Source organism: Seriola lalandi, unplaced genomic scaffold (genome assembly GCF_002814215.2).
Source record: "Seriola lalandi dorsalis isolate HSWRI2012SDOR001 ecotype SW California unplaced genomic scaffold, Sedor1 jcf7180002054965, whole genome shotgun sequence".
Taxonomy (NCBI): domain Eukaryota; kingdom Metazoa; phylum Chordata; class Actinopteri; order Carangiformes; family Carangidae; genus Seriola; species Seriola lalandi.
In genome coordinates, this window is record NW_019525516.1 from 216345 (window position 1) to 236465 (window position 20121).

Consider the following 20121-nt stretch of genomic DNA (forward strand, 5'->3'; position numbering starts at 1 on the left):
TTTTTTTTGACAAAGAGGTTTTCAATGAATATTAAAAACAGTGAAGAGGCAGACGGCATCTCCCAGCTGACGTCTCGCTGGCCTGTTTAATGACACACCCAAAGCTACTGGAGCTGTGATTAAGGTTATCTGGGACATCTGGGTGGTCCTGTGATGGGAGTTTGATTCCCACGCGGGTGACACGTGTTAAAAATAAACGCGCTCGTGGTGAGGTGCTCTGGCTCTCGGTGTCACTGCCAGCCATATGCTTTCATGTGAGGCAGCGGGGGCTAAAAAAGCAGCACAGTGAGAGTCATGTGAAAATAGGCTGAGACACGGAGGAGACACTTACAGCACGGTGCTGTAAGAACAAGCTGCGATTCAAACTTAAGTATGAGAAATGTATTTCTGCAAAGTGTCGGTGTCATAACCATCAAGATCAAACAGGAGGGTGTGATCATCCAATCGCGGGAACGACCTGAACTTTGGTAATATGATGAACATTATTCCTTCTCGTCTGGCACACAATGTACATTTAGCAGTGACTCAAGTGCCACTTATTCTTCTTTCTGCAACCAGGGAGGGAGGTTCACTTAGGTGCAGTCACAATTTGAATTTGACTGAGGTAAAGCCAAACAGTTATATCAGCAAAAATCATACTAAACTGGGGGCAACATGCAGAGCTGAGACTGCAAGCCATCTCATTTATTCATATCAAACTGGGTAAAGGAGCTAAATGTGCTAAAGTAATTAGGCTTATAGATTTCTTTTCTGGCCTTCAGCATGAGCTTGTCCCCCATTTGGACATGATATTGACTTGTGGAGGATAATAACTCTCCCAGGCACTGCTGGAATATTAATAATATGACTGCAGAGGAGCATAATTAGAGTAAACAGGTGCACAAACAAGCATACATCAAATTGACTGTCTAACAGTAAAAGGTGGGATGAAATGAATAGTACACTCTGAATAATAAACTATTCCCTCAACATTTCCTGTCTCTCTTTCTCTCTCTCACACACACACACACACATATACTGTACACACACAAGCACACACACATTTCAGTTCACCTCTTTAGTAAAAACCCACCCGCCTGTGCACAGGTAGACACAAATAAATTGTTTCAGCTAATTTAATACCACAATAAAAGGTTACATGTTCATTCTGAAGTCAAACTGCCACAAACTGCTCTCGACAGTGAGCCAAAGGTCTGCAACGCTTCTTTTTCCGAGGCAAAGGGTCAATGAGCCCAGACTGAGTGCGTGTGTGAACTCTGTGTTCTGAGTAAACCATATAAGTGTTGAGGTGGAGCTGCATACTAAGTGGTGGCAAATCTAAGGAGAGGTGAGGGAAGTGAGGGAAATTGCAGCATGTGTGTCCAAAGAAGTGAGTGTGGAGAGACACAAGGAGATCTGTGCACGTCAGCGTGTTGGCCACTGAGCACAAACGAACACTGCTGTCTGCTCTGTTGCTAAAATATCAATCACACATTAATGTTAAATAAATAGGTGCGTCAATGATGATCAACTGTAGGTCATCAGTAGCAGTGAAACAATACTACGACTATTACTGTCTGTGAGGTCTAACGGCAACATGCTAACAATGCCAGCGTGCTTTAAATTCAGCGGGTATACTGTTATCATCTTAGTTTAGCGTGTTAGCATGCTATGATTTGCTAACAAGTACAGCTGATCGGATTGTCAGTAGTTTTGCAGCTATTTCGTCATAAACCGAAGTACTGGACAAATGAAAAAACATGAGTTGATGATGGTGCTGGAGGAAAAGTTAAAGGTCCCATATTGTATAAAGGCAGATATCCATGTGTAGTTTGATTATAGATCAGGTCTAGCTTTTATATTAATACTGTGAAAGCATCAAAGCCTCAGTCCACCGAGAAATGCACACAGCCTGTATTCAGAAACTGAGCCTTAAAAACAGCCGTCAGGACTTCTGTAACTTTGTGATGTCATCGCTCTCAGCCATGCCTCAAGCCCGGACCAACCAGACCCACTGTCCAACCTTGCAGGATTTGGTTTCTCTGATTGTTTACTTGAAAGCTGTTATATTTTTATTTGATCACTCAAAAAACACTCAGTCAATCATAAGAGAGGCTCAGAGCCTCCTCTCTTCTGATTGGCTCACCGAACTGTTGTTGCTAGAGCTGCAGAGAGAAGCCTGAGAGGAGATGTGAAACCAAACTTAGATGGTTTTTGGTTCTTAAAATCAAAAATATATCAAAAAGAATCCCAACTCAAGGTCCACTTACTAGCTTTTTGCAGGGGTTTCAAATGTATTCATGCTCATGCTGGATTAAAAGTTAAGAAGTCCTAAAAACAACTCGATGAAACCGCAGCAGTGGGGTTGCATGTCAAGATTTATCTCCATGACAACTGCATCATCAAATTGATGAAGTCAGTGTGATACATTTGAAAGAGCTCTGCAAAAAGCTATAATTTATTTGGGTTTAAAAAATGAAGTAAGGGCACGGATGTAATTTCAGGTTTTAAATCCTGTATCATAAAAATACATAACAAGAGAGAATGTTATGTAAACTGTATTGTGCAGGTGAGTACTGCACTACAGGTATACTGACTTGAGATAAGACTGAACTGAAACCCTGTTTATTTCCCCCCGGAGCAGTTATTTGATCCTCTAAAATCACAAGATGTCAACCACTTTTACCTTTATGTCTCATCTGCAAAAGATCAATGTGATCAAATAGAGATGTATGGTGTCAGTGCTTTTGTCAAACTGCTGCTCAGTTAAATCAAAGCAGCAGGAACCCATTCAAGTGTGTTTCCTGCCAACTCGCATCAATCTGAGTGGTTAATTATGACAGAATCCTACCAGAGGACTGGCATGCAATATCGTTTTTGAATGACTCAACTTCAAGCTCGTATTTAAAGGGAATGAGTAACATTTTTGGGTTTGTAAGAGGAATATTGTCAGTGAAAATGATATAATTGTCAATAACGCTGCTAGTTACTACACCTTATTTTCATAAAACCTTCAGGTCAGTGTACCAGCATTAAGGAGTTTTGAGATCCATCTGGCCTTTGAGCACAGAGTGCGTCAGCAGGAGATCATCAGTGCTGAGCCCCAATATGCCTTTCTGTCTTTTTCCCATCTTTTTTCTCTTTTACTCCGTCTCCTCCTCAGACCTCAGACCAGCTTTCTCTCCCTCCCTCCTCTCCCACTGTCCTCTTCCCTTCAGTGTTCTCACTAAACTGCTTCCTGTCATTTCCTCTCCTCACTGGCTCCTAATTCTCTCAATGCATCAGAACATCTGTCATCTCATATTAGAGTCACTCCACCCTCAAATAGGCTTTGCCATTGTGTCACAAATCTGCCAGCGACTACATCTGGTGGCATCGTGGAGGTCAAAAGGATAATTGGCTGTACACAGATGATAATGAATACATACCAGTCATGAAGAAATAGAGACACTCTAAAAAAAATATTGCTGGCAAATTTTCTAGGCATGGATTCATTCAGCATTGTTCAGTAAAAAAAATAAACCAAGTAAGAGAGTAGGTCTGGTATTAACTCCATTAACATCCACAGAGCAGATGTAAATGTATATTACAAAGTGGAAACACTGAATGTCCTTCATGAGAAGCTGGATTTATTATATTGTGACTCTCCTGAGTGGTAAAGCTGTGTCCAACATGTCTTAACGTTCTTTACATATTTAGGGTTTTATCAACTTTAACATGCACATATCACCGGAACCTACTTTCATCCATTAATGATAATTATTATCATCCGTGGTTTTTGTCGATAATAAATATTCAATATTCATACTTCTGCACAAATTAATAATTTGAATTCCACACTAGCATTGTTTAGAAGCTGCATTGTTTATTGTATGTTGTAATGTTTGTTGAATTGCTAGGTCAAGTTATGCTACTTAGCTGCTAAGCTAGTATAGCTACTAATGTCAACAGTTAAACCACAACTACATTATTGCCAGCTAGCAAACTGATGTTAGCTAGATATCAAATGAGGTAATTTAATTTTAATAGCAGATATGTTCACATAATTGTAATCAGAGCATAAGTGTTACATAAAACAGCTGTTTGAGAAACCTGAAATAATTTTGTCAAAAAATATTGCAAAAAAGGATTTTTTTTTTTACCTGTCTATGCATATAAGTGTTGATTGGGACACTGTGGTCAGATAAAGTAAAGTACGGTTTCTAATGATTCTAATTATTCTCCCCTTGCTAAGCTAATGACCAGACAAATGAGGCCTTCATCCCTCAGATGTTGAACTAGCAGAGGTTTGATCATGCCAACCAAACAGCCAGTTATGGAGTCCAGATGAAACAGTAACATCATATTAAACCATTAAGCATCATGACAGCACTGGCAGGCCTCAAAGAAACTTTATTACAAAGGGACTCTGGCAAGAAACTAGAGTGCACACACACACACAAGCCGGAAATATTATGGTATGCTGATCAGGGTTGATCCACTGTCGACTGTAATTCCACTGAGTCATGGAGGTAAAAATTCCAGTGTCACTACCAATCACAACAGGTGCACAACAAGTCCTGAGCCATCAGCTCTCTGTCAGCTGCCACCACTGAATCTCATCAAAGGCAGACGTGTCTGCAGACTCTCTACAACATGTAACACGATGCTCAAGATGTTGTTGTGTCATTTTGCCGTTGTTGTTGTTTCTCTTTGCCTCGTCTCCCGGCTAACCGTTACAGAGGTGCCACTGTGGTCACACAGGAAGACTTACACAAAAAAAGGATAAGAGATTGTTCAGCATCTCCTGTTATTTTGATCTTCAACCTTTCTTCCCTAATGGTCAACCTGCTGTGTCCCTGTATTACAATTCACTAGTTACTGGCACATAAGCAGGACTTTACAATCATAAACACGCGCAGTAACTGAGCGAGAATAGACGTACATTCATTCAGTAGACTGATTAAAGACATACTCTGAACTCTGAATGAGACTTGTGAAAGAAAGTGAAGTCTCAAGTAGACTTTGCCGGCTTGACACTCTAATATTTCATGCCATTCAAAGACGTGCAGTAGAAAGGTTTCTATTCCAGCTCGGAGATATGAGAGAGAGAGAGAGATATGATTATTAAGCCTCTCAGGGCAAACTAAATAATGAGCACACTGTGCTTTGGAAGTTTATACAGGCCTTTATGTCTGGTACTCTTATTCTACTGGACAACTGACTCTGGAGACTTACCTCTCAATTTGAATTTTTCTCTACTTGTGCTATATGGAAAATTGATTTTTTTTTTTTTTTTTTGTGGTGCTCCTTGAAAAAAGGTTTTTATTAACCTGAGCACAGCTCTAATCAGCCAGAGTAATTGGAAACACCTGCAGGGGTGTGTATTCCAGGACAACTGGCCTCACACTAGTTAATATTTTAGTATATTGCTGTAACTCATCTGGGAAATTCAGCAGGTTCCCGGATACTCCATGACTTCCCACGAGAATTTATCTAAATCCCAGATATTCCTTATGTGGACTACATCTCTTAGATTCCATGCTGCAAAACAAAATCCAGTTACCATTGGGAACTCAAAGCCATAATTAAAGCTGATATGTTCCTGTTGCTTTCATCTTTGTAGTTTGGCTACGTTTGTCAAAACAAAGCAGAGACAGTATACTAAAACTGGAACAGTACACCTCTGACTTACTTCTATTCCTTCTGATTTATCTGGGAAAATCCCCGCAATCACGTGCTGGTGTACATATGTGTTACCATGGTTACCAAATACCTTGGATAATCATGTAGATACTTAGGAGATCACTTCTTTGGCAGTTCCCACGATCAGCTGCTAGATTTAGTAGTTTCCCTTTTGATAATCACAGATCTGTCGACACTGTGCCAGAGTTGGACCGGTCATCGGCGGTGTGTGTGTCACAGGCAGAAATGCAGAGGAGACAGCAGGGTCTCTTTGGTGGGGCAGGCCATGAACTCTGTTGGCCGGTGGATCATCAAAAAATCCATTAAGTTTTTACCACCCTTTTCTGTGTGCCTGTCATTTGGGGTGTGCATGAGAGCGTGCTGTCTGCGTGCACTGGGTTCACTGGACACTCACAACCAAGTTTCCATCTCCAGGTATAAAGAGGTATTATGAGTTGGGTCAGGGTGGAGCTAGCTTATTAGCAGATAAGAAGTTAACTTCAGTAGGTGTCTCTGCAACACAATACATCTTTGACAAAAACTGTTGTTTCTACACATTCTGTTGATAATCTTGGTTAATTTTTGGAATGTTTAAAACAAAGACACTTATTTTACATATTGCATCTTTAAATGCAGTGACGCACCAACATCTATGTCAACTATGTTCTTGTTGTTGATGTTGTTGTTGTTGTTGGTGTAGCCCCATGACTCAGATGTCTCCAGAGAGGAAATGACATTCCAGTCAGACGGTGTGACAGGTCACGCTCACTGACTGACTGACTGCAGTAAGCAGAAACTGATGTGAGTATCGACAGGAAATGACTGGAACATCTCATTTTCAGATGTAGCCTGGAAGGTAGGTGGGAAGCCGAGGCATCATGCACTTTCACACTTGCTAGTCTGAGTGTGTGTGAATGTGTGTGTGTGTGTGTGTGTGTGAGAGAGAGAGAACATACAGTGTACTCTCTATCTGTGAATATGAGTGTAAAACGCAGGGAAACGGTGAAGTTTGTTTACAAGGGATTTGGCATTTTCAGTGACATTAATCCTCCCTGTTTGTATCCTCAAACAACTACTACCACAACAGCCGTGGCAGCTAATTCTTCCTGAAATGTTGTAGATTAAATTGGTATAATACATACAAACTATTGCCAAAAACTGACAGGCAGTTTGTTCTTGTTAGATGTTGGAGCGTACCATGGGATTTTTACAGTTTTAAAACGCAGTTCTACATTTGGATATATAATGTGGATTTTGTCATATTTGAATTTTCTGTGATGTGGATATATAAACTTATAAAAAATACTTAGATCCCCTGGCTCTTCCTTTTATCCCTGATACATGGATTCCTGTTTGGATTGGAAAACTCAAATTTCTGCAGCAATCTTTCACAGACAGAAGCCCTGCACCTGCGCATGTTTTGGCATCTTTTCTTTCTGATTCCCTCTCACCCACACACACAATTGCACATGCTCACACAGAAGCTTAGATCCTGTATCGAACACATGCCTGTGTGTGTCCACTTACAGGCAGAAAGGCAAAAGAGACAGCAGGTTCTCTTTGGTGGGTCGGGCCGTGAACTCCGGCAGCGTCTGGATCAGTTTGTTCATCACCATGCGAAGGTAGCCCTGCAGCTGCTTCCTCCTCTCCTCCACGAACTTGGCATCCTGCAGACAAACAGAGCAGGGAACGACAGAGAGGGAACATTTAGTTATTGGTGGAGTAATGCTTGGAGAAGCTGAGATTAAAGCTGTAACATGCAACTTATTCTATGATATTAAAATCATAAATCTACAAACAGCTCTGAAGAAGTTTAAAGTGTCTTTCAGCTCACTGCTTTGGTTTTCTTAACTGTTGTGGTTCATGCTCACTGTTATCTCTGCGCCATTTTTGGCTGCAGCTGTTTTCAGTGAAAAAGCCATTTGCCCCCTGCATATATCATGCACAGCACCAAATAGGAGCCAGACAGAAGTTAGTGACTAGCTGGTGAACACAGTGGAACATTGTGCAGCTTGAAGGCCAGATATTACCATCAGGAGTTTAGTGGAAACCAACGTCAGAGCTAAAAGAAAAGTGAATATTAGACATTCAGCAGATGAACTGAATGCTAATGGAAACACTTCTGAATGATAATGTTGTTCTGTATCTGCCTGGTGTGTAAATGCTCAACTGTTTGGTAACCTAAAATATGTCAGTGTTGTGTTTGTTACATGGTAAATGGACTGCACTTATATAGCACTCAAAGCGCTTTACACTAAAAGCCACATTCACCCATTCACGCACACATTCATACAGTGCTTTTTTCTACATATATACAGCACTTTTTGTACCACATACACACACTCACACACCGATGATAGATATGGCAATAGGACACTTCGAAATGGGCAGTGGAGGAGCCAGGAATCAAACCATTGAGCTTCCGATCAGTGGACGACCCGCTCTACCTCCTGGTGGAAGCTTGAGTCCAACTGAATCCAACTGGGCAAGAAGCATGAGCAGTCAAACTATCACACAGGTTGTAAGTAAGCCAGCAGTTTAGATGAACTTAACCAGGTTTGAGAGGTAAAACTGAAAGTGTGCACAGCTGAAATATCAGTAAAAATCTCTAATTGCAAAGGAGAACTGAACAGGCACAACTACGACAAGTATGGAAGATCTGTAAGTTATGATGGATGTTACAACAGGCATTTTGGGTATTATGTTTCCTCCTGCATAAATTTGGATTAAAACTTATCTGATCATATAACAGATGTTGCGTTTGCTGTTTGCTTCTCAGATCTTAGCAATTTCATTCGGTGAGTAAGTATATATATATATATATATATATCTACGTGCTCATGCTCGACATCCCTCGTACTGTTTCAATGTTCAAGACATTTTTGGTTGTGCAACATTATTGTTGGCCAGCTGTGGCCAGCAGTTAACTGGGTTGTGACCATCAAAGAGCAGCACAATAACAACATCAGCACACAAGACCTGTTTCTGAAACAATGATGATCATTATTCTATCCTAACAGTTTGACTGTGTTCACTCTCAGAACCAAGTGCTTCCCTCGGCTGGAGGCTCATCAACATGACTGACATGTACTGAGGTTTTAGCAGCCCAGCTCAGGGGGAGGAAGGTGGGTCTGACTAACATATGTTGCCTCAAGGCAAAAAAAGTTGCATACTGTGACTTAAAGATCCGTGACTGTGGAATGATTATGTCTTGTTACTGTGCAAGAATCAAATCTCTCATAGGAGTCTCCTGTGATGTGCCCCTCTGAGTTTTCCTACTGTCACTACAAAGACTGTGTGCTTGCAGTTAAAACCAGAAGCATTCTGAATTGTCCATGACACTGCCAATGACCAGACTTTCAAATCCTGTGTCTCTCATGACACGGAAAGCTCCACATTTAATAAAAAAGGACGCATTTCTGAGGATTAATGTGCCCAAATGTTCGTGTTTATTTTGTCATTTGGTTGCTGATATTGAAGAAAAATCAGGCGCCTCTTCACTGAGGGACTCTGAAGGCAGAGCCACACGGCCACATGGCCAGTGTTAGCATAGCTAATCAGTGTCCAGCATGGCTCAGAACAAAGCCTGGGCAATGCTCCGTTTTGCTCTCTGGTGCTTGGGACTGGAACAAACAGCCGTTGTAGGCGGCCAACATTTCCCTGTTTTTGAAACTACTGCTTCTCTTTTGATCTAAACCCCTAAAGAATTTGTCTTGTCTTAAAGTACACATTTGTTTCTTCTGTACAAGAACCATGAACTCTTTGTGGTACCAGGGCCAAATGGTTGCAGAACACGCAATCATGGGAAATGTGAAAAATAAAGGGGAGCTTTATTGAAAATAATACAGCATGTAGTAACCACTTTTTCAGTAAAGCACTGATAACTCAAAGCTGATGTAGGTCCACATTCATTAATCAACGAGTGCAATGAAATTACCTCCTGGTGAATAACTTTTTAACATCTGAAGCCCATGGGGATTTCTTGCATTTGTTTTGAACAAGCTACGTGCTTTTTCCTGGAAGCAGTGACATTCACACTTGAGCTACCAGCAATGTTTCTGAAGTAAAATATAATTAAGTTCAAGACTGCACTGCCCCTAATATGAAAACTGCCTTGCAGCAAGGCAGACAATACAATCAATAACAGCTATAAAAGAGATAAAATAAAGAAGCCCAAATTATAATAATGATAACAACAACAACAACAACAACAACAACAATAATAACAACAATAATAATAATTATAAATATAATGAATACTAGGAAGTAAGATTTGTGGAAAGTAGAGAATCTGCATCATTAGATTTAGAGCCCAATAGTTTTGTTTTGATTGAGAAAAAAAAGAAAAAAACAAATTAGGGAAATAATTAGTGTTGACTTAAACTATTACAATCCACAATTTACTTACCCAGAGAGACATGGGTGCACAATCAGCAGCACCATATTTTTCCAAGAAGATTTCGTGAGGCGTCGACCTCACTTTCCTTCACATTTACTACTAAACTATGGTGATCAGCACTTTCTTGTAACAGGAAACAAAACAACATTTTGGCCAGTGCAGTGTAAATCCCTCACTGGCTTCCCATTTGCAATTATGGACAAAAGCCAGAGGAATGGTTGTAGGTAACTGCACCCAGGACTCTGTAGTGGTGAGTAAGAATTCTGCCGCCGGTCCAACCCATGAGTCATGTCCTGTGATATGATGCACAGAAGATTCATGACTCACGGTTTTGTTAAATTTGGAGAGAGCTGTGCATCAAGAAACAAACCCAAAACTATCAACGCTGTAAGTCGACTATCACTGTCAAATGCAACAGTGATGCCACTACTCAACCAAATGAAAAGCACGCAAGCGTATTCATCACTTAAAACAAATTAGACAACCATCAACGCTTTAACTAATGTTATTACACCTTAGTTCTCAGTCATTGACTGCGTGTGGATCAATGTGTCCAAACAAAGCTGCGTAACCACAGGCGGAAAATGCGGTGAAAGGATTTTCAACCCCAATACCGACTTAATTTAAAGAGGTATATCTGCTGCTTTTATGCTGTATACTTATGGTACTGTACATTCACATTTTGCCACTCTAAGTGAACCAAACACCGGGTAGACGATATGCAACACAGTGTCCACAAAGAACTTTTAAAACATGGGAGCAGATAAGAGGTTCACTGTCGCCCCAAGTAGTAGATAAGTATGTACATTCAGGCGAGTAGGAGTGGATGACTGAACTCCACTTCATACAGGGCGAAATAGACGCTATAGGAACGGGTAAATCTGATGTGTCAGATTAGGCTGCGTCTGCCAGCATAGGTTTCATGCTATGTCAACACAATAAGGGACAACCCTGACTGCTTTCATGGATGTCAGAGCAGTAATAACGCTAATGGACATCACGACAGATTCATCCTCTTGTGGAGACAGGGAGGAGGGCTGAAGAGGCCAGGTGCTGTCTGTTGTTTGCACAGAGGAACGAAGAGGGCAGAGTCTGAACTACTGTGGCATACTGATGCAGGTAGAAGGCTGATTCTGTCTTCTTACGTCTGTCTGCTTACATGCAGCTATCTCAACACTGCGCTCCCCTAGTTTCCTCCCCTCGCTCCCGTTGCCCACCGCTGTTCTGATATGGCATGAAGCCTGAATCGGTCTTATTATTATTTATCATAAACAAAAGTACATATACCAGCAAATACAAGGCATTTTATGGCCTACGTCTGTCTTCACCAGGATTTATATAAATTAGTTAACACCTAAATCTGTATTAAAATTTGCACTTGCTACAAAATGGAGCTGGAAGCTAAGCTAAACCGCAGTAACTGCCCTACAGTTGTGTAGTTAACACGTTTAGGCTGTTGTTTTGCTGCTCAGGCTGAAGTCACTTTGATGTGCTTTAGTAATTTTTTAACTCAAGATTTCACCATTGCACTTAATGCACTCTCTGCCAACTAAACAGCTAAAGCAAGACAGCTCTATCAAATGAAAGCTAGCCGTAGCTACCTTAGCTAGCATCCACTAACTTAATTTCCTAATGCAAAATATGCATTTGGATGAGCTAACATCTTGGATCATTCAGTTAGTTGTTCCATAAAATTACATGAAGCAAAATTAAAACTGAATTCAGTCACAATGGGGGGAGAAAAAACCCAGGTTAACCTGCTATGAGTAGTTAGCTTAGCAAATCTCAGTAGCTGCTTGCTCCCAGCTTTTGACCAGAGTGGAATTAATGCAATATGGTGCGGTTGAGTCATCTTAAATTCCCATATTTAAATATGTTAAATAGTAAAGTAACTTATGATACTGATTTCAATATAAATATTATCAGTAGACAGACACCAGCGAAGATATATGTAATTCAAGTAGGACTACGATAAGCTGTAAGTAATAAAAATAAAGTTTATTTTCTTAAAATAAACTTTATTTTTTTAGGTAAAATGGATAAGAAAGCTGAAAGAATATATTTTGTTGGTAGATATTGCATTTGCCATCACATTCTGTGGAGATTATCCCAAGGCAGAGCGCAGTATTTGCATTTTTTTAGGCATTATGTAGGTTTTATGACAATACTTTAAACCCTTTTTCTTCACTGCTTCTGTAGTTAATACTCTGCCTTTGCAGGGCAGATGGTTCATGGACACTTTCTTCCATCCAGTCTTGCTCCCCTCACCTCTAGATGTCACAAATGTCATGGATTCTGCCTGCAAGATAAGACACATTTCTATATGCAAGCTTATCAGCAGCATATGTTTACTAGTGGTTATGTGCACAAAATGTACCATGGTATGGGATCCTGAAATGGTCACGTAAAGACAGAATGAGGTACTGCACGTATATACACAGTGCATGCACATGCACGCACACACACACAGCAGCTAAATGTCACTTCCCAGAGAGAGCAGATAAGCAGGAGAGGGGAGCTGTCAATGGAAGAGAAGCGTGAAGTAGTCACATATGCGTCCTGGTCTCCACAACTGCTCAGTGAATTTGCTGCCAGCGATACGCTATTCAACCCTGGGGGGAGGAAAGAAACTCCAAATATCAGAAGAACTAAATGCTGCCTGGCAACACAAAAAACACTTTCAGAAGTGAAAAGAAACCATACCCAACGATATCAACCACATTTTTCTCCTACAGAAAATCAATGCTTTTGACCTCAGTCCTGCATGAAAATTACTGTTTACAGTGACAGACTCCTGTTGTGGCCTTTTCTTTTTTCTTTATATTTCTACAGCAGAAAGAGAGGAAGGAGGGTTGTACTGACGTCATGTGATGGAAGTCCCAGGCCAAACTCACTGATTGCATAATAAGCTGCTGTCTTGGCAAATCAGATACTTGTTATAAGCAGACTGCAAGAAGAATTTTAATAAAGGCCTTTCCAGAATGTAAATCTGGCCCTCAGTGTGTGGCAGCCATTTCCTGGAAACAAAAAGTTTCTCAGCATCACTTATGCAGTCAGAATAGAACAAAGACTCTGCCGGGTCACCACTTTAAACAAGAAAATCAACCTGAGCTCTGATTTGAACCTGCAGTCCACTTGAATTAAATGAGAATGGACAGCGTTGGTACGTGCTGACTAGAAAACAAGGTCAACACTTTCCACCAAGTCAGCCCACACTGGACCACAGCGGGGCAGAACAGCCTGTTCTCTCAATGCTGCGTTTAAACCCACACCAAACCGTGGGTCCAGGCCATGAATAAAACATCACAGGCAATTCAGGAATGCTCATACAAGACCTCCACAATGTCTCCTCGTCATAATTAAAAGCGCAAAACATGTATATTGCATAATATGTGAACTAAACATACTAAGACTTGTTAATAATTCACTTTGTGGTTTCTGATGAATTAATCAGGGCAGCCTTGGCGCTCGTCTCCCTCTCTCTTTGTATGTAAAGATAAGCCAACTGCAGAGGGCAGATGGTAGTTGTGTAAGTGCCATTGTTCTGGTGTGATTACCTCTGAGCTCTTATATAATGTTACTGTAATCAAAATTATAACAAAAGCCATAAAATACCATTCCACTTAAACAAATATCTGTTTTTTAAGAAAGTGTCAATAAATGTTTTTACTCATTGTTCTCGTCGTGCCTCCACTCGCCTGTATAAATGCCATCCTGTTTAATTAAGTGTCTCTGTGCAGATTTAATTATATCACTGCTGAATTAAGTGCATGACTGGCTTATAGAAATTATCACTTTTGCATATGAAGATGGACGCAGCCTCTGTGACGTCACCCACAGGTTTCTGAGGAGCGGTTTTGAAGCTCAGAGTGAGCTGCACCGCCGTCGCCATCTTGGCAGCGCCTGACTCCGCCTAACTCCCGGCTAATCCAAAAACAGGGGAAAGAGGCGAGGCGTGTGTGTGTGTGTGTGGGGCCGAGACGGCATACATTACCGTTAGCATCGTTAGCACAGCTTGCTCGAATTCTAACCCAAGGCTAATTCATTGGCTCGCTAATTAGCTAGTTAACAACCTGAGCTTATAAGTGTGGTGAATGCATGACACTGATACCTGCCAATTAGTGCTGAATTTCACTCACCTAAAAAAAAAAACACCTCACCTCCTGTTAGTCAATTAACCGCACAACAAGCCACGACTTGAATTAGCCGAGGTGTCGCCTAGCAGCACCCACCTCTCACTCAAAGTGGCAATGCCCTCAATTATGAATAATTTGAAGCCTTGATAAAATCAGGTGCCTTATATAAAAATCCACCCCCTGTACAGTTGCCATGAAGGAGGAAATTAGCTCTAGAGACCAAAACCATTTTTTGTACCAAACTGTAAACAGGTTTATTTTGGCTGATAAGTTGGACATTTTCACATGGGAGTCTGTGGGGATTGACTCGCTGTGCCTCAAGTGGTCATTCGAGGGAACTGCTTTTGGCACTTCCACGTTGGCTTCATCTTTCAGCTGCTGTTGTTGCCGCTTGATCAAAAGTCCAAGACAATCCCCAAACCAAGACTCAGTGTCACCCAGGACTAACAAAAGGTGCAGGTGTGTAGTTGAGCTCAAAATAGAGGTCGAGTTCAAAGATGGGTGCGGTCCGACCCATGAGTTCTGACCCATGTAATAATATAGTTATAACTACACAACTACATGAGTAATACTGATCCTGTCACAAGATGGTCTCTAGTTTTTTCTTCTTCTTTTTTTTACTCTGTTGCTCCTGGGAGAAGAAAAACCACAACACCTTCATTTGCGGCCTTGAAAGAAACGAGTGAGAGAGATAAAAGCAGCACCGAAAAAAGGAAGCAATTTTTTTCAAAGCCTAAGGCGGGAGTGTGACTTCAGGGAGCAGGAGGGGAGACAGTGATACAAGTGGGCAAATGAGTGAAATTGATATTAAGGGGAGGAGAACAAAAAGAAAGGCAAACGCTTTTGGTCATTAGCCATAAAATCTGGATGAGGTGCGACCAGTGAGGAAAACCCGACAGCTGGACTCTGGGGTCTGACAAGAACATGGTTTTGATGTCATCATTCTTGCCGCTCTCTGCATCAGCACGAATTCGACAGGCGCGACTCAGGAACATTTTGCCTGCACGCCTGGCCACGCCCCCCCTGACAAATCAGCTGGTGGCGAGCTGTCACAGACAGTGCGTGTGCATCTGTGTCCATGTATGTGTGTGAAACATCATCTGTATTGTTAGGTTACGCCCAGACAGTCTCGCCTAAAGTGCACGGAGACGCACGGAGGGGAAGTCTCATTGGCTCATTAACAGGACACAGATGCACAGACGAGTGAGAGAGGCGAAGTGTTGATGGTTGACGAGGCCTCGAGGAGCCACAGCTTCCACTGTCAGGGGTCAACGCCGCCTCTGGCTCAATGAAATCAATCTAAATGCTGATTCCCTCAACAGTGTTTACACATTGCTAATTATACAGTGATAGCTTAAGGTTCCCTGTTTATAAGCTCCACAGTCACTAATGTCAATGAGGGGTTGTGTTACATACACACATGGCGCTCATCACGATCTGCAATCTCTCAGAAACTACCCAACATCACGTGGGGGAGAACGCAGGAAGTAAAATTATTCTAATAACACAAATCCTCATCTGATGAATGTTGCAAACAAAAATCAATTTTGAGCTTCACATCTCGAACTTGGACTCAGCCGTCACACTGAGGTCCGTTTTTGCAGGTGCTCAAGTGGTTCAGGTAGTATCACACATCATACCACCTGCTGATGAAGATCATGTAACATCATCAAAAGCTCCAGATCAGCTGCAAAATTGACCTTTTGTGTTTATTGTGATTGAACTGTTATTATGTTGAGAATAAATGTGTGTAATGTTTCTCAACTGACAGCCGAACGATTTCACTGTGTCGGCGCTGGAGAAATATCTGGCTGCACCTTCTATCGTCCTGCTGTTAGGAACAACGCTCCGGCTTGTTTGTGTTTCTTTGAACCAATCAAAATGGGCGGAGGTGGTTGTTGTTATTTCCGGCACTGAAGGTGAGTTTGGAAATGGTATCAGGCAGAGGAAGCGGAAAGGGAAGGAGAACGCCAAATAATCTGACCTGGAGTTGGAGCTGTATAAAATGTAATGAACACGTCTCTCTTCTCCAAAATGAAATCACTCATTATCATTATGCTTCACTTTTCAAGGTGAACTCGAGGCAACATCAATCCTGAAAACTTATAAAAGCAGAGATGTGAGGTTACAGCATTAACCTGAGCCTGTTTTTATTTAAGCACTTAAATACCAACTTTAAAATAAAATTTAAGACGGCACATTTATTAAGCAACTTACTCCCACTTACACTGACGTGCAGAGGTAGCCTATGATCATTTGATACGAGGTTCACTGTTGCTCCAGGTAGCTCAGAGAGGAATAACCAATCAGCAACTAGGAGAGTGAGTGAGGAGATAACAAAGTGGATCCATTATAATGCAAAAAAAAAAAAAAAACTACTTTGGCGTCTTGTGATTTTTGGCTGATTCCAAACATGAACTAGTTAATGCGAATGTTTCATTCTCCCCTTCAACAGCATGTAGTTTTTAAACATCTTCAGTCAAAATGCCACTGCAGCTCGACCTGGAAACTGTAGGCAAGGAGAAGCGCGCTGCCTACAAGTAACTAAAATATCAAAGCAGTATCATGTGTAGTCTTGGCATGCATCAGCACAAACTCATCATTTTGTTGTGTAGGATTTAGAACAATTTACAGCCACGTGCAGTCGTGGAAAAGTACTGAAATATACATCCTTATATAATTCCTAGTGCAGTTTCTCTTCTGTTTTTCCATTACTTAATAACAGCGTAAAATGCTACTTCATGACTGGAGAGGTACGATCTTCTCTAAGGGTTTAAAAAGCAAAAATAATACACGTATATCTATTTCATATTAGTTCAAACTCTTGTCAGATGTCACATGGTTCATGTGGAGCGTGCTGAGTGCTGGTAGGTAAAGCCGTGTGCAGGTAACAATCGTGGGATTCACCTTCCCTACGAGTCCCTGTGTTGCACCAGTGATGAATCCTGACACGGCACACGGCAGGAGATTACTCCAACCGTCCAATCACAGGGCACTGGCATGCAAACTGCCTGAGAAGTCAGTCAAGTGTTAACATAGATAATCTCACAAAAGTAAGTAAGTATGTATGTGTGTGTGTGTGTGTGTGTGTGTGTGTGTGTGTGTGTGTGTGTGTGTGTGTGCATGTATGTTAGCTGTTACATGCGATAGGTATGTGTAAGATGTTTTTCCATAAGTTTCCTTGTGAAGTAAATCCATAGAGCAGAGCAGATGATCTTTGCACAGCTTCAGCTGTGTTTCTCTCCGAGTTGTCAATCACTTTCAAACGTGAGTGTGTGTGTGTGTGTGCATTTCCCTCGCTACCGCATGTCCACTGACAGTTGGTGTGTTTCATCCTAACCGGAGCGAACCACAGCAGAGCAGATATTCACGCTGCAGTTAAAAGGCTTTTGAAGGTCTCACCCATTCCCACATTAACATTTCTCCATCAGCTGCTGCACATAATAGTGAGGCCCTGCGTGTGTGTGTGTGTGTGTGTGTGTGTGTGTGTGTGTGTGTGTGTACATGTGATATTGCAATGGATGAAAGCAGAAACGAGGATAAAGGATCGACAGCTGTGAAAACACAGAGACAGAGATGAGGAAACTAAAGAACACAAGGAGAGAGGGCGGGACAATAAGAAAAACAGACAGACAGGGGAAGCAGTCCAACACAGGTGCTGTCACAGTCCTTAACTAAATGTTTTCACAAGCTATCAACTAGGGTTTGACATAAATAAATTCATTATTATAAAATATCATCATGACGCTACAGACTCTGTGTTTTCTGTAATGTTTTGTCTGATATGTTACTGTATGTCTTGCTAAATTTCAATTTAATATCCATTCAAAATACAGAGCAATTTGGGTGTATTGGTTTTTCTGTCAAATATCAACAGTCTTTCTCCAGCGTTGCTTAATTCACCTTTAATTAATTTTCAAAATACCCATCTATAGATGTTCACTGAAACATTAGCTTCAGGACAATTTTCTTCCATTTTTCCATTCCATTTAAGGCATTTTGAGGACCAGACCCCTCTGCACTAAAGTGTGAAAGGAGTTATTAACCTCATACAAAGCAGCATTAATAACTCCTCTGCTACTCTTGGTCATTCACGCCATTTTGTTGCTGCATCCTGTGTGACACTGTGTTCATGATAAAAAATATATCAGCCTCCATCACCCCAGAATCTCTCCTCCGATTCACCAAATGTTCAACCTCAAATGTCTCTTTCTGTGATACTTGGATGCATTTGTGGTTAAAGGGTCTTAAAATGTGCAGGAACAAGTAACTAACTACATCTAACAGAGAATCAGAGTTAATGGACCTGAGATGCAAAAGGTAAATATGAGAATACAATAAACATAGTTAATAAAAACAAAAAGGTACCTCAAATATAGAGCAGACATCATGTAGTTAATATGACACTACTATATGAGCAATAGCAGATTAATATATGTTTGAAGTTAAATATCTGCAGCTTAGTTTCACTGACTTTTCATTATGTATCCTGGTATTTGCAACATGAGATTTTTCTCTCTTATTTTTATACTTTTCACCAATCAAAACAAAAGCCATACTCGCGACTCGAGCATGTGACTCGTGACACATTTATCTGCAGTTTGTGAGAGATTCAAGGCTCTAGGTTAATTTTAGGTTTCAGTATCAAACTGGAAGACAGATGGATCAGCAGGAAATCTGCTCTCCACAGTGCGACCTGACTCAAACGTCATCACTGCGGGTACAGTATATTTGTAAAGTGGACATTTTCAAAAGAGAGAGCAAAAACAAAGAGTGTGGGTGAAGAGAAGAGACCTCAAGAGGGTTATAAAACGACTCCACTCCAAATGGAAAGACAAAAAAAAGAAAAAACATGAAGGAAAAAAGCTAAAGGTGGTTTGGGCACAAAGAGAGAACTGGCATGAAAATTTAACAGTGGGGGGGGGGGGGGGGGGCAACAGAATAAAAGATTGTGAGATATAAATGAATGAGTGGATGGATTTTTGCCTGACACCCTGAGTCTGGCTCTAACTGACAATCTCTTTCCTCCACTAACCACCTTGCTGCTCTCTGCGCTTTCAGCCGTCAACCGAACAGCAAGCGGCGGTGGTGGGCGGGGCACGAGGCCTGACTCCAGAACTGATCCAGAAGCAGTAAGAATAGATTCCAGCCCCAGATTTCCACTTTTTATATGGGAAAACCATGTTCAACAAAATATTAATCACAGCAGAGTATTTTTACACAGTTTAAAACATGTCTGGAGACGAACTTCAAACCTAGAGTTCAGTTAAACCGAACTCCTTGGGTTGAAACTTTCAAGTCAGTGACATCACGGTGCACCGGCCGCACCGCGAGTACAGCTCGACACCACTGCAGCGGGGTGAAACTTCCACAGCTAGAGGTCAGAAAGAAAGCGTTAAGCTGCCCTGATGCATTCGTTGGACTTTAAAATGAAGTGTAAGGCGAGGTTCGCAGTGTGTGCTGGTCTTTCTGGCAGCGTGTAATGTTCCCACTTTAAAATGTGGTCGGAGAGTGACAAAGCCACGGCTGCTTTTTCTGCAGTGACGGGCGACTTCCTGGAGACGGTGAAAACCAATAATTCACACAAACCTGCAGTGTAATGAGCTTTCAGAGAGCTTTCCAGGGCACAATGACACCGACTGTCTAGGCCTTTGATAGACACTTGCTTCTCCACATGATCCCACACGGTCACGCACACCCACACACCCATACACACACACACACACACACACACACACACACACACACACACACACACTCAACCGCTCCTCACATTTGCAGCCCCTGCAAGTCAGCGTTCAGCCCAGTTTCTAGCCGTGAAAGCGCTGTGTCTTTGAAGGTGGGGAGTCAGACGACAGCTTTTGGCTGTGCCAGCGTCACGTCCAACCAGCCAGAGAATCGGGGTCAGAACCAAATTATCTCCCAAAGGTTGGGGGGAGGAAG

At 41.6% G+C, this 20121-nt stretch overlaps 1 protein-coding gene across 1 annotated transcript in view; it reads right to left on the reverse strand.

The window, feature by feature from the left end:
* snx29 (sorting nexin 29) overlaps positions 1 to 20121 on the reverse strand; it is a 128056-nt gene that overhangs the window by 4941 nt on the left and 102994 nt on the right. The window contains exon 20 of the mRNA XM_023395568.2: positions 7171 to 7310. Within this exon, the coding sequence (XP_023251336.1) occupies positions 7171 to 7310 (140 nt within the window). The remainder of the gene's footprint in view (positions 1 to 7170; positions 7311 to 20121) is intronic.